This window comes from Psammomys obesus, unplaced genomic scaffold (assembly GCF_907164565.1).
Source record: "Psammomys obesus unplaced genomic scaffold, mPsaObe1.curated_primary_1811, whole genome shotgun sequence".
In the NCBI taxonomy this organism is placed as follows: domain Eukaryota; kingdom Metazoa; phylum Chordata; class Mammalia; order Rodentia; family Muridae; genus Psammomys; species Psammomys obesus.
The window spans coordinates 931367-946340 of NW_026590468.1; the positions used below are offsets into that span (position 1 = coordinate 931367).

Consider the following 14974-nt stretch of genomic DNA (forward strand, 5'->3'; position numbering starts at 1 on the left):
AAAGTGCTCCCATTCACAGCCCAGCTTGCTCCAGCCAATGGCAGGTCAGCACCTACACTCACTCAAGTGAACTGGAGTCACCGCTCATTCCTAACCTATCCACAATTCCTATCAGCTATACATTCAGTCACCAAACAGCCACTTCTGCAACTCCTTGTTTCTGCCCTGGGCTCTCCTCACACCATCTGTCCTCAACATAGCACCCTCACTGTCAGTCCTGTTAAAGGATGTGCTGGGCAACTCTTATTCTACCTTCAGGGCCTTATGTGATTTGGTCCCTATTCCTTAGTCTTCTTGTTACCTTAACTCTCTTCTGCAATCAATCTGCCCTCCACAGACATGTACACAGTTGGTTTTCACTTGTGATCTTTTCTCAAGAGTCACCTTGACAGGACCCACTCTGCCATCACTCCTACAGGTCCACATACATCTTGACATTTCATAGACCCATATCTCTACTTGATTTTTAATTCTGAGCACTGATCAAGAACTTATTTCAGCCAGGTGTGGTGGTGCACACCTGTAATCCCAGCACTCCAGAAGACAGAGGCAGGCATATTTCTGTCAGTTAGAGGCCAGCCTGGTCTACAAAGCAAGTCCAGGACAGCCAAGGCTACACAGGAAAACCCTGTCTCAAAAAACCGAGATAGAGATAGAGAAAGAAATAACATATAGAGTTCACTCACATCCATTTTGTGGCTTATCTTTTACTAAAAATGTAAATGCCATAAGGGTTTAACTGTTTCTATTTACTATCCTAAGTGACATAGTCCCAACAGTACCTGGAATATAGATAGGCTCAGGCTGCCTCTCTAAAACTTGCCAGCAGGTGGCACTATGGGATCATTTGAAATAGCTGAGGAGTCCTAACAGTCCCTGAGAAATATCCCTGGCCAAATTCACTGGTCCTTTACTTTTAAAAATGAAGAAACCAAGTTCATAACAAAGCATGCTCATGTATTTATATTCCAACCTTGTTCTCGTTGGTGTAATGTTAGCATGTGCCCTAACTCCAAGCTTCAGTTTCCAGATCAAAGAGGGAACAGAATCTCAGTTCTGAAACCATTCTGAAAGGCTCTAGATCCATGCAGTGCCTGGCACTGCAGCTGTAGCAGCAAGCTGTGGGTATAGTACAGAAAGGAACCCAACGCTATACTTCCTCCTGTCCAGGAGCCTTCTGAGTCAGGCTTCAGGGCCAGGTAGTTCCCACAGCTCCCCAGGCAGTTAGCCTGCTGTGGCCTGAGCCCTGAAGACAGGTAAGGTCTAGGCCCCTGTCCCACACAGGGTCAGTCTGCAGAAGACTTTGGGTAGCCCCTGGTCGAGCACTTCTCAAGGTAAGTGGGGTAGCCCCTGGTTGGGCACTATGGCTCATGTCTGCCTAGAACTGAGGACTCACATAGCACACAGCTGCAAGCTCCTGGCGCAGTGTTCCACTTTCCAGTGTAGAAGATGACGCTTTCTGAGGGTTGACTCCATTGTCATAAACGGTGAACTTCGTGCCCATCAGGTTGGACCTGAAGGAAAGACACAACCAACAGGCTTGTATACCTCTCCCCATGGCATGGGACAGCCCATTCTCTTATAAGAAGCCCACAGAGTATTGTGGGATGGACCAGGGCAGACCTGGGGACACAGTGGTGGTACTCCACAAGCAGTCAACTGAAAGGGCATCTCATTTCAGTGAAGGAAATCCAGGGAGTGAGTCAGGGCTCATGGGTTTCTTGGAGGGGACAGTGGCACTGCTTTTTTTTTTTTTTTTTTTTTTTTTTTTTTTTTTTTTTTTTTTTTTTTGGAAAGTTAGCAGAGTGGCATCTAGGAGGCCAGAGAGGATTCTTCATGTTTCGGAGAATGACCATTTCTGTCTTTTCCAGGGCTACGTCCAGCTTTTGCTACTCACATCTTACTCTTGCTCAGTGACTCCTCACTCAGGGCCTCCCTGCCTCACCTCCTTCTTTGCAGCCCTTTCCCTTGGCTCTGATCAGGGAGCCAAAGCAACTCTCCCATGGTGGCCTCTATCACTGGCAGCGATTTAACCTGTCACTCATGCTGCTGGGCCTGTATATACAACACCCTGTAGCAGCTTAGTCTTTTCTGACTGAAGGCTGCTCAGACTGGCCTGTGGTTGGACTTGATGGAAAGAATCTCCTTCAGAGACATCAGAAGTCTTTCTGGGCCCCTCCCTCCCTTGACTTTCTGAGAGAGCACTGTTACCGCAATTTCCCAATATAGCTGTCGCCTCCCCGAGACAAGTCTGTTGGGTCCACAGAGATGAGGTAATTGGAAGTTTTACTCTTCTTTCTCTTCCTGCCCGCTAGGAGGAACACCTTAAAGAGCAAAGCAATGTCACATTGCAGATAAAATCCCCAATTATAGTGGCTTCTCACACATCTTGCTCCATCTCCCTACACACACACAAGCACTGACACACACACAAGCACTGACAGCCATGAGTCCACACAGAACACTTATTTCCCTGAAGAACCGAAAGGCCAGTGTCAGCGCTGAGCTTCCCTCATACTGTAGCCTCTAGACCTTCACACTGAAAATACATGCCCAGAGGAACCTCACCTTCTTGCCATCCTCACGGTCCAGGTGCAGAAAGTATGTAGGGTACATGCCCCGGTCCATCCCCTTCTTGTCCCGAGTGATACGGCATTTGATGGTGATCCCCTGGGGGGCTGGCCTCAGTGCAAACTCCTCTAGATCCTGCACCTCAATATCTACTGGTGGCTCTGGGGCTGCTGGGCTGGGGGCTGAGGCTGCCTCCTATGGAGAAGAAGAGTAGAAACCTAAATAAAAAGACTCTATACTTCAGACTGGTGGGCTATGGTAAAAGCCTGCCTCCTGATTCAGGGAGGAGAAGGTGAGGTAGGGCAGTATCCCTGGGATATGGATGTGGCCATCCTGCTTCAGGGTCAGGAGCTATGTTCTAGATTTTCCCTTTCCTCAGTAGTCCCTGGAGATGGGGTCAGGGGTAAGGACAGGGTCTCGGGAGGCCATCCTGCCCAAGTCCAGCTCTCCCCACATCCTAGCCCCTTGATTTTGCTGAACAGGCCAGAGGCACAGTGGAGAAGCAGAAGAGCCCAGCCAGGGAAGCTTCATATAGACACCTAACCCAAGGAAAGCCGGCACCTCATGATGTCACATACACAAAGTAGCTCATATCCTAGTTCAATGGCTTGACAGCAGAGCCAAGGAGAAAGAAGGGGGGTGCTTGCCCAGATCAAACTGACCTGTGGCCATGTTTATGATGGATGGTCTTGATGTAAGAAGGCCCAGCCCACTGTGGGTGGCACCATCCTTAAGAGGGTGGGCTCTGGCTGATTAAGAAAGCTACCTGGGCATGCGCCTGGAAGTGAGCAAGTGTGCACTGTTCTTCCATAGGTTCTGCTTGAGTTCTCTCAATGACGGATTGTGACCTGACAGTGTAAGCCAAATAAATCCTTTCCTCTCCAAAATGTTTCTGGTCAGTGTTTTAGAACACAACCCATAGACAGACCTAATGACTGATGTCAGCCTCACAGGGGATGAAGGCTCCTCCCTCACTCACCCTGATGGACTTCCTGCTAGTGGCAGAACTAGGGCGGGTGTTGCTGTTTAGCTGGGAGGAGCTAGAGCTGTTTTCATCCTCATCCTCTTCCTCATCAAAGCTCATGCTGCTAGAGATGCCTGTAGTGAGCAGAGAACAGGGAGGGATGAGCAAGCAAACATGTTTATAGTGAAAATATAGGTGGTCACATGTAGATGCACGTTTAGACACTGACTCACCAACACCCAGGCATTAATACAGCCATCTGCACAAACCCTCACACTGCTGTAAGTACTCCCATGCATTCAGACACATACAAGGACACATGTTCTCTTTGGTACACACATAAACTGGGGCTTGTCACGATTTTCCTTGGGATGCATTCCCACCACCCAATTTTAGCTCAGTCCCCACATTGTACCTCTTCTTCACTAGCAGTTACATCATCCCTGTCTCTTATGTATCAAAGCCTGAGCTGAGCTGAACCTGCACAAGAAGCCTCCACTTCTCATTTCTAGTTCTGACTGAAGGCCATAGATGACACAGGCCACAGACTCTGACCACTCAGTCTGTGGGTGGGACTGAGTGCTTTCCCCAGCTTGCCCTGAGCCTGTCTTAGCTGCCCTCCCTGATCTATAATGCCACCCCGAGTGGCCTTAAAAGTTCTTTCCTCATGAAGTAGTCTTTTAGTAGTTTTCTCATAATAGTGTAGATCTGCAAGGCTGTTCCCAGGATTCCCTGAGCTTAGGGCTCATAATGGAGGAATTGGGAAGCAGGTTTCCAGGGAGGCTATGCCCTGCTTCGCATCAGCTCAGCAGACAAATGAACAGCTTCTTTCAAAGGGCAAAAGGCAAAGAAATCTGTAGTAAATCTGGGCTCACAGGAGCTACAGGCAGGTCTGACTACAGGTAGGCTACCCCAGCTCATACTTCTTTCTCTTAACTTGGCCTCATCAGGGGTCCTGGCCCCAAACTGCTCATCTGATTCCAAGAATTCTCCTCCTCCCCCAAGTCCAGGGAAGGACTGGACCAAACATAAGGAGGTTGTGTTCCTGGGGAAGAGAACCTGGGACTGAGCTCTGGTCCCAGCTGGGCCCCCATGGGGCTCACCCTTCCTCTGCATCGTGGCACGGAGGTCCTGCCCGCTGGGCCGTGTGCCCCCACCGGCTGCTGTCTCCCCCGCATCCTTGGCGTGGTCTGACTGTCCCACAGTCAGGATCTGCACTGGGCCTTGGGCCTCAGACTTGTCTTCTGCCAGAGTTGCTGGCCCGCTGGTGCCTGCAGCCAGATACTCCTGAGTTACGCCCAGAGGGAGAGGAGAGCCTGGATTCTCAGGTGGCTATGAAGTGGGAGGGATGGGTGATGGGACCCTTTGTAAAACCTCATTTGCAAACTTGTTTTTAAAAAACTAATGCCTGCTATCAGCCTGTTAGTAACTGGAAAATTGTAAAGGGATGTGGGTTTTGTTTCTTTCATTCTTCCCCCCCAGATAACTGCCAAGGGTTGGTTTGAAATACTCCACATCCTTAAGACAGACAGTAACCATCTACAAAATCAACTGCACAGTGGAAAGAACAAGACAGAAAACAAGATCAATCCAAACCATAGTTGAAGGCAGTGGTCCCTCCTGAACACAGCCAGCCACAAGTTACACATGCTGGTATTCTCTCTTCCCACAGGCACACACATACATCATTAAAATGTACATTCACATGCATCATTAAAAACAGGGCCCTCACAGAAGTCTTTTATAAGACTGTTTCTCCAACCAAGGACCATGTATGGATATAACCTAGAACCCCTGCTCCGATGTAGCTCATTGTAGCTCAATATCCAAGTGGGTTCCCTAGTAAGGGGAAACAGGGACTTTCTGACATGAACTCAATGGCTGGCTCTTTGACCCCCCCCCCCCCCGAGGGAGAAGCAGCCTTGCTAGGCCACAGAGGAGGACACTGCAGACAGTCCTGAAGATACCTGATAAGCTAGGGTCAGATGGAAGGGAAGGAGGACCTCCCCTATCAGTGGACTTGGAGAGGGGCAGGGAGGAGATGAGGGAGGGAGGGTGGGACTGGGAGGGAGGGGCCTATGGCTGGGATACAAAGTAAATAACCTGTGATTAATATTAAAAAATAAAAATTATTAAAAAAAAAAACCCAGGGTCCTCCCTCAATGACTCTGGTTGACACTTAGCCACCTTCCCAAGCACATGGTCTTCCATCCCTTGTGTCCTGTCATACTCTTGCAGAGCCTGGTTTCTTTACATTTCCTGCCCAAGGAGCCTCCGCTTTAGTAACAGAAACAAGAGCTGACCTATAGGTAGAAGCCTCTCTGCCTGGCTGAGCTTTGTTCAGCCAGCTCCAAAAGCCTAACAATCCTTGACACCCTACTGTCCAACTGTGATACAGCAGCCTAGAAACCAATGGCCATGAACAAGGATTGATGAAATAGTAGCCAGGAAACAGGACTTGAAGAAGTGGCCACCATCACTGTCACAGATTCCCTAAAGATCTGTTAGACTCTGGAACAGAGGGAACACACTGGTCCGTGAGTCTGGGAGTCCTGGGGACAGGGAAGGAAACTGGAGAAACTCTATATGGTAGGGCAGAGCTGACAGCAACTGCTGCAGGAGCAGAGAGCTTCTGCCAAAGGGAGCATCCTGGCTCAGGGGACTGGATGGAGGGAGCTCTGACAGGGGTAGGCGGAGAGGAAGGGGGTGGTCCTGAGCCAGAGCTAAGCTATACTTCAGTTCCTGGCAGTTTAACAAGGCCTTACACACCCATAAACTAGCCAAGGTACTCATGTGCAAGACAACACCTACTGGTGGTCACCCTGAGATCACATTCAATGAGAAGGCTCATGCTATGCCACCTTGAAGTCAGGAGGGTAAACTCCGCCCCCACAGTGAGGCCAGGCCTCTGGGAGGGCTGAGAAGTTAAGCTAACCTTTATGCTTTCCCTTCTTCTCCTTCCTAGGGTCCCCGCCCTGGCCCTCTGATGCAGCTGCTGCCTTGGTTTTCTTGGCTGAGGCTGGTGCTGGTGGGCGGGTGGCTCCCAGCTGCACACTGGCAAGTGAGTCGGCCTCTTGAACTGCTCAGGAGAGAACCCAAAACAGAAAAATGGGTGTAGGGTGAGATCAGATCTCCCACTTGCCCATAGTCCCCACCCCAGCCCTTGTATGGCTCTTCCCCCACATCATCAACCCATTCATCTCAATCAGGCAAAGGTCAAGGGCAGACCCTCAGCCTACTACAATGATGCTGACAGCTAGGAACCAAAGTTCTAGGTCAGCCAACTGTTATGAGCCTGGGCAAGTATTGTGGGAGGAGGGTGTCATGAGACTCCCATGGAGAATGGGAAGGACACGGAGACTGTATCTTCTGAGAGAGACCACAGCCAAGAAAGGCACTCCAGAAAGTCTGCAGAGGCCTTGGGTGCCCAACCCATGGGAGCTGTGTAAGGCAGGAGGGGCTCTGTCCAACAAAGAGCTAGGTACAGCAGCAGGGAAGTATCAGGAAAAGCACAGCTGCTGTCCTCTGTGCTTTCCTCATAGTAGGACCCTAATCTACTCAAAACAGTTTCTGAATGCTCATCAGGTGGCAACCAACAGCCTCCCACCTGGTAGGCTCCTCCATCTCCTTCCTCAACCTCAACACATTCTGCCGCCCAGCATGCATCCAGCTGTTCCAGGCTGGCTCAGTGCCTTGCATAAGTCATACTCCTTTTATGTTATGGGACCCTTGCCTGCATTGTCCTTCCCATCTAATTAATTCCTACTTCTGATTTCCTGGAAGCTCCAGAAAAGCCCCCCCCACACACACACCTAGTTGAGAGCCAGCACCCTGCCACTACCTCCCTCACACAGGTACCATGTACCTGCCGACATTCTCTCCCTAGACCAGAAGCTCCGTGGGAACAGAGACGCACCTGTCTGCTCATTCAGCACCCACAGCTACTGGTCCACAGCCCTTCATCGCGTGTTTATGAGATTCATGGACGTGTAACATGAATGGTCAGCTCTGATGCCACTCCCTTACTGCCTCTGGGAGTGAGCCCTTCCTTGCATTAACACCAAGAGCCAGCAGAGGGCAGGGCACGAGGTAGCTAAGGCTAGGGACGTAAGTGGGGAGGCTCAGCAGCATGAGCTCAGGTCAAACAGCAGGTGTGCAGTAGCTCTCAGGTTCATCCATCACTCTAAGCTGGACAGAAACCGTGCGTCCCAGAGAAGCTGCAGGCTCCACACAGGCATCCAGTATACCCCGTGGGGAAGGCCCCCACAGGCCTCACCTACTCTGATATCAGCAGGGAACAGCAGTCACCTGAGGCTGGGCCCTGGAATACACTGTGGTTTCCTCCATTTTCCAATGGAAGATTCCTCTTTTTTTTGTAAGTGCAAGAGAGGATAACCAACTTGCCACATCCATGAGCAAGTCTTGCCATGATGAAAGGCAAGCCAGGCTTCACAGGACCAAAGATAGTGGCTATCTTCCCTGGATGAAATCACAACATAGCAAGTCAGGTACTTAACGCCATATTTGGCACTGGCAAATGCCCTGAGACAGCCTTCACTATCAGGAACGAAGGGGTTTCCTCAGAGGGTGTGTGCATGTGTATGGAGGAGGCCTTCGTTAGACAGTGTGCCAAGTTGAGACTTATGTAACAGGTGAAGGACCCCTAACTTCTTCCCTTTAAAGCATTGGGATGGTATTTGGGTGAGCTAAGGGCTGAGCTAATGGAACATGGGAAAGACAGTGGGGACTGGGCCAGGATTTAGAGGAAGAAAGACTTCCCTGAGCTGAAGACACTTGAAACAGTTGAATGTGGCTGGAGGCTCTAGGTCAGAAATGAGCCACACAAGAAAGCAGTGCTAAATTCCTACCAGGCCCACAAAAGCCAGGTAGATACCCATGCCTTGTTCCCAGTTCCTACTGTGCAGGGAGTAGCCAACTGCATGGCTGGCACCTGCCCAGCAGAGGGCAGTGAAGACTGCATCCATCTAGCTCCTATTTCCAGCCTTCTCTCTCACAAAGCCCTGTGGCACTGAACCTAGTGTAAGAAGGAGAAAGTCCTGGGCACTCAGATGCAAAGGAGTCGCACCTGGGCAGAATGAGCCTTTGAGAGAATTCCCACAGACTGGGCTCTGCTGAAAACTAAGTGTAAGGATGGAAGTGCTGGAGGAGTCCTCAGCCAGGAATAGCGAGCTAAGGTCAGAAGCCAGACATACTGAGTAGGCAAGAGCTCAGAGAGGAAGGAGACGGGCAAGCCAGAAGCTCCTAGGCAGGAAGATGGGAGAGGAATTCCTCACAGGAGAGAATGCTGGTGGGCACAGGATCTCGGGGACATGCTTCAGGTCAGAAACCTGGACCTTGGAACTCCCCGATACATCAATGTAACCAGCCACATGGCTCAGGAGGTGACAGTCTGAACACAAACAGGACACCCAGGCTAAGGATGTCTCTGCCTGCCTCACTCAGCTGTCCACCTGAGTTGAACACAGCATTCAGCAAACCTTGCAAAATGAATCCCCCAGCCCCCTCACTACCCCCTACTACTCTTGACCCCTCACCACCCCCTACCACTCCCGAGCCCTCACTACCCCTTACCACACCTGAACCCCCACGGCATGGTACCCCAGAGCAGGGGATCCCCTAGACTCACTGTCCCTGGGGCAAAGGCAGGGCGTACCTTGGTAGCTGGTGCTGCCACTGCTGCTGAGGTAGGACTCCACCAGGGGGGCTTGCTCCTCTGACTGCCGGGCTCTCCGGCTTCTGGGCCGCCCATCTGCATTGGCCTGTACCATCAGGGGCTCCTGGCGCTTCTTCTTCTGTTTCTGCTCCAACAGGGCCCGCTATAGAGGCACAAGGCAGACACAGAGGTGGACTGGCCCACTACTTCCTTCAGGAGGAAGGGGATCGCACAGTGGGGCCAAAAGGAGCATACTGATCACCAGGCTAGGTTCCAGAAGCTGCACTGGGGTCTCTAGCCCTCTCTGGGTCAGGCCTCCTTCATGTTGTTGTCTTCCTGTGACTAGCTACCAGCCTGGCAGAAGAGGTGAGGACTGGGGTAGCGTTAACAACACAGAACTGGTAAAGGAGAGAGTTCACTTCTCTATCCCGTCAGACAGGGTCACCCAAGGAAAAGGGGCTCACTGCTCCTCAACACCCCAGCTGAGACCCCTCCTTCCCGTCAGACCCAGCCTCACTTACCTGCCGGTCAAGCTTCTGCTGCCTCAGGTTGCTGCCCTCATCATCTAGGACACTGCAGAGGGAGAGAGAGGGATTCAGAGCTGCCCAGTGAAGCTCCAGGATGTGGTTCTGAACCCAGCCCCATCTTTTAAACTCCTATCATAGTGCCCAGAGGTGGAGGGAGACAATGGAGGCTGCCATCTGGGACCTATTCAAGATAAGAAGGGAGGAGCATCATTCAGTGGTAGAGAGCACTTGCCTAGTGTGCATAAGGCCTTGGGTCTGATCCCTAGAACAAATTAAATAAAGCCTTCAAGACTTTTTAGGTGTGGTGAATCACTCCTGTAAACCCAGTGCTAAGGAGATTGAGACAGGATGACTTGAGTTCAAGGTCAGCCTGGACTACATGAGGCCCTGTCTTAAAACAAACAAAAACCCAAAATAACAACAATAACAACAAGCAGAAAACAAAGGGCCAAGCCATATTTCTGCCATGTTGGTAGCTTATTCTCCTCCATTACCTTGAGGATTTCTGAGCTAGTCTGGCCCTAGTAAGAAGAGGATGAAACCCCTTCAGATCCCTGAGCAGGGCCAGGCCTGACAGACAACCAGAGGCACCTAGGCAGGAGCATCAGTCACCACTAGCCAATCCCAAGAAGGCTGGCCTTCATGCCAGGACTTGCTTTGGCCAGTTCCCTACCATCATCTCGTCTGATTCTTCCTTTCTTTCCTCCCTCTTTGGAAAAAGCTGGGTCCCCTGGGACAGACTACCTCCCTATCCCAAATTCCTGGCTCCTGAGCAGGAACAGGAGATGTCTTGACATAGCTCCTGCTCCCCTAAAGATGGTAGAGCATCCTAATTTGGGAGAGGCTAAAATACCAACCAGGACAAAGCCAGGGCTAGGTGAGAAAAACTGCAGTGTAGACACATGCACAGCCCAGCCAATGGTTATTAGCCCTTCCCTGGCCACTGACACAGCACATATACCGAGAGCATTAGATCATTGAGTCCCACCAGTCCTAAGTCAGGCAGCCTCTCCTCATGAAGGCTGTCCCTGCCTCCTACAAAGGCAAAAAATGAACAGGGAACTGGTAATTTAAATCACTTAGCTTTCTTGCTAGATCAAGAAACCTCAAGCTCAAATTCTATGAAAGGCCAACTAAGGATGTTGCCAGGGGTGGAGGTGGAACCTGAGGCCCAGAAGTCCCAGGCTGCCTCTCATAGTTATGCTGGAGCCTATGAACCAGACCTGTGGGTGGGGACATGCTTGAGCAGGCCTGAGTGCATCAGGCTTGAGGGGGGCTGTAAGGAAGAGTCTGACTGGCCCATGTATGTGAACAGGTGTGTGCAGACACCTGTGTTAAGAAATAGGCTTGCAGGCTAGAGAGGTGGCTCAGAGGTTAAGAGCATTGGCTGTTCTCCCAATGGTGCTGAGTTCAATTCCCAGCAACCACATGGTGGCTCATAACCATCTATGATGTGATCTGGTGCCCGCTTCTGGCCTGCAGGCATGCATATAGGCAGAATGCTGTATAAATAATAAATAAAAATCAATATTTTAAAAGAAAGAAAAAGGCATGCTTGTGTAAAGCTGAATATGTTATGTGTGTGGACAGCAAAAGACAAGCTCAAAGTCACTTCAAAGATGAAGTGAAGCCATGCTTAACTTCTGACAGCTGAACCCATAAGTCCCTTAAACTACTTGTACAGCCAGCCACCCATCACCACTCACCTCCCTGAACACCGAGGACTACTATGCACCATTTTAAATGTCCCAACTACACGACAGCTGGGAAGGGCTTCTCCTCGTTCCCCTGGATTGACCTGTGAGGAGTTCCAACTGTGATGTAGGGCTGTGTGCAAAAATGGCCTCTTATCAAGCCTTTGGCTGCCGGAAGACAGGAGAAAACACAGCACAAGGCAGAGCCTCTAAGTCTCAGCCTTCCCAAGACAGCACGCCTGCCCAAGAGCACGGCTGCAGCTGGGGCTCCTGGACACATTACCAGCATCCAAGGCCTCAGCAGGCTGCCTAAAACTTTGGTCTGCCTGAACTGATAAACATCTTGTCATGAAAGGCACACTAACCCTGTGTGGCACCTCTAGAGATGTCTCTTGGGTCCCTAGAGAGAACACAGGTGTCAGGAAATCAAGACACCAAGGGCCTCAAAAGGCCTGAGAAGCCACGGCCTCCCACCATTCGACCATTTACATCAGTAACACAGGGAAGAATATTCCCTGAAAGTGATATCCAAGTCTCACTGGCCACCAAGATCCACGGAAGCACATGCTCCCTCACTGCTTCTAGAATATGGGCAAAAGCATCAGTAAAGGCTCTGTCCAGTGATACCTACTGGCAGGAGCTGAAAGGTCTGAATCCAGACATGCTCGGATTGGGCCCAGACCAAGCTCTGGTCCTTGCACCTGTGTGCTAGTAGCCTGGCCTCAGAAGTCCCTGTGTGATCTCCACAGGTCAGAATTGGCTTCCACTGTGCCAGTGGGAGAGGATATTTACCTCTTAGTAAGATGTCATGGGTTACATTCTTTCCCAGGACAGTGCTGGGGATGAAGACCTGGTGTCATCCCAGGTACTGGTCTTGGCTAAACATGAGAAAGAATATACGTTCCTTGGTGTCAATGAAAATTTCTAGTGACAGCTAGGAAAGATAAGGCACACATCAGCAAAGCCATCTGCAGAAAGAGAGGCTCCAGAGGCAGCTTGGTAACAAAAGATGTTTCTGGAAATGGTGACCTCACTGCCCTGTGGCACACAGGGGGGTGTTTTCCAATCACGGGAACTGCATGCATTCCTGGACTCTCCACGCAGTTGAGTCTGGGATCAGAGACTATTTTCCAGAAGTACAGTACTTCCTCTCCCAGTATTTCCACACTGCCTGATTGGATAATGAGCCGTAGGTTTTAGTACCATTAATTACCAGATAAGGTACAAGTAGTGATAAACCAGCCTGCCGCCATCTTGGGCTTGTAAGCCGTTTTATAATAAAGACAAAGTAGGCTCATTCTTGTTTATGATGAAATCTGTTTCTCAAGAATTGGGCTACCTGTAGCCTTAACTGCAAACGGTTCTGAAATGCCTGTTCCAGGAAAAGGCAACCATGCCTTTGTTTCAGAAGGTTGTTATGACTACCTTGTTATACTTATGTTCTGCTTCTGTGATCACCGCTTATTTGCCTGCCAAATAAGCATTTGGAAACCCCGTACTACTGAGCTATAAAAACCAAACCTTTCAATGCTGACCTCCTGAACCCTGCCTTAGGGAGAGACATCCTGTGTACACGAATAAAGCTTATTTTACTTTGGCCACAGTTTTGGTTGGTATTCTTTCTCCTCATATCTGTGGGATTAACAGTAGAAGGAACTTAACTGTGGCTCTCAGAGAAGGATGAACACAAGGGAACGGTGTCTGAGAGATTCTAGAAGTCACCGATATAGCAGAAGTGCCCAGAGAACCACCCACCACCTCACTCATCGACAGGTGTGTTCAAAATGAATGGTGCATAGTAGGGGAGTAGTTGTGAGAAATGACCACCAATAGGCCCAGCAAGATGCATGTAGGAGGTCCTCTGAGGAGCCACCCATCCACATAACACACAGAGAAAGCTGGGTTTCTAGGAAGCTGCAGGGAGAGTGAGAAAGATCACAGGGGCACTGACAAGCTTGTACTGGAAGAGGGTATTCTAATAAGGACAATGCATCTGGGCACAGACAAGCGCCCTGGTGAATCACAAAAGAATCCCCAGCACAGCAGCTTGTGCTGAGGAACAGTGATAACAATGAAGGCTGTCTCAAGGGGGAGCAGAACCAAAGCTCCCTCCCCGCCCCCACCCAGCTAGCCAGGAGCTTTGGCTCCGCTGGGGCACCATTCCTGGGGTGCTTGTCTTTCTCACAAAACCTCCCAGGCCTGCCCCTCACATGGGCACCATTCTAGGCTACACTAAATGATAACCATGCAAGGAGACATTAATGACTTTTTTAATGACTGTGGTTCCAATTATGGAATCACTGCCAAGCCCAGGCTGCCAGCTGCAGCCCTGCCAGGAGGCTCAGACTGAGACAGGGCACTGATGGATAGGTCTTCCAGCTGACCCAGCGGCTCCTTCATTATGGTCACCTCCTACTAGGAGCCAGACCTAGAAGGCCAAGGAATGTTTGAGTCATTGGCTCCATTCTGCAGTATCCCCTATTTTGGCTGCTCTAACCAGGGCCAAAAAGGCAGCAACTTCAACACCCACAGAGCCAGGCTATCTATAGCCATTTACAAACCAGGAGGGATCAGACAGCTGTCTAGAGACTTCTACTGTGGGCTGAAAAAGCCCAGTATGGCCAGTATTCTTAGGAAACCTGTTTCTATCCTTCTCTTCCAACATTCTACTTTGTAAAAACTCTAGCTAATCTACCACACTACCAGAGGCACATAGAGATAGCCTTAGTCATCTAGATGTCCCATTCAACCCCACTCTATAGCCTGCAAACCCTTTCTATCTACCTCATTCCTTCCCTCAGTCACAGTGGGAGTTGCTTTGAACCTAGGAACCAGACACCAGAATGCGGAAGCCCATGCCCATGGCTCCCACTGCCTAGCAGCTGCATAGCACAGCTGGAAATGGGGGCAGTTCCTTCATGGCAAGGAGCTCTCACCTCTGAAGACGTGCCATCTTCTTTCCAGCCAGAGGTCCCCAAACACACTAGGTGAATTAAAGCTGCTGGTGGTATTGGCATTGGTTTGGCAATTCAGAACTACTGGGGAACAGGCTCCAGAATCAACTTTGTTGTTTTAATCAAGTACTACAGGGTTCTCATGATTGGCTGTGCAAATGACCCTTTGTGACCACAAAGGTGATGAGATGCAAAGAATTAAAAAACTGGTTTCCAGAAAGAATTGATTGAGGTTGTCAAAACAGTGCACCTGAGGATAAGCGTACGTAGAACCGAAGGTGTGGGTGGGTGTCTAACAGGAGCCAAAAGGACTGGGAAACCAAAGTCCAGCTTGGACTCAACCCAAGGAAGAGCTTTCCACTCACAACTGGCTGATGGAAGATGTTTGGCAGGAATGCTACACAGTAAAACACAGAAACTGTGAGAAGGCCTGTGTGGGCCCTTTCAGCCTAAGGTTCCTATGGCTGGTTCTGGAGGTCTCACTGTGATGGGAGAACACTTCAGGTGTGCTGAAAACTTAGGAATGGAACCAGGAAGCCCTAAAAGTTGAAGATGGACATCATTTTGATTATGAGAGGTAACATTTTATT

At 50.1% G+C, this 14974-nt stretch overlaps 1 protein-coding gene across 6 annotated transcripts in view; it reads right to left on the reverse strand.

The window, feature by feature from the left end:
- Tub (TUB bipartite transcription factor) overlaps positions 1-14974 on the reverse strand; it is a 76450-nt gene that overhangs the window by 2901 nt on the left and 58575 nt on the right. For 5 of the 6 annotated variants that reach the window (XM_055607430.1, XM_055607432.1, XM_055607431.1 and 2 more), the window contains 8 exons: positions 9731-9782; positions 9210-9372; positions 6471-6614; positions 4639-4806; positions 3551-3669; positions 2569-2766; positions 2212-2324; positions 1397-1514 (listed from right to left, as the gene is read on the reverse strand). In XM_055607430.1, coding sequence (XP_055463405.1) covers positions 1397-1514; positions 2212-2324; positions 2569-2766; positions 3551-3669; positions 4639-4806; positions 6471-6614; positions 9210-9372; positions 9731-9782 — 1075 coding nt within the window. The remainder of the gene's footprint in view (positions 1-1396; positions 1515-2211; positions 2325-2568; positions 2767-3550; positions 3670-4638; positions 4807-6470; positions 6615-9209; positions 9373-9730; positions 9783-14974) is intronic. The other variant, XM_055607429.1, reaches the window with a different exon arrangement.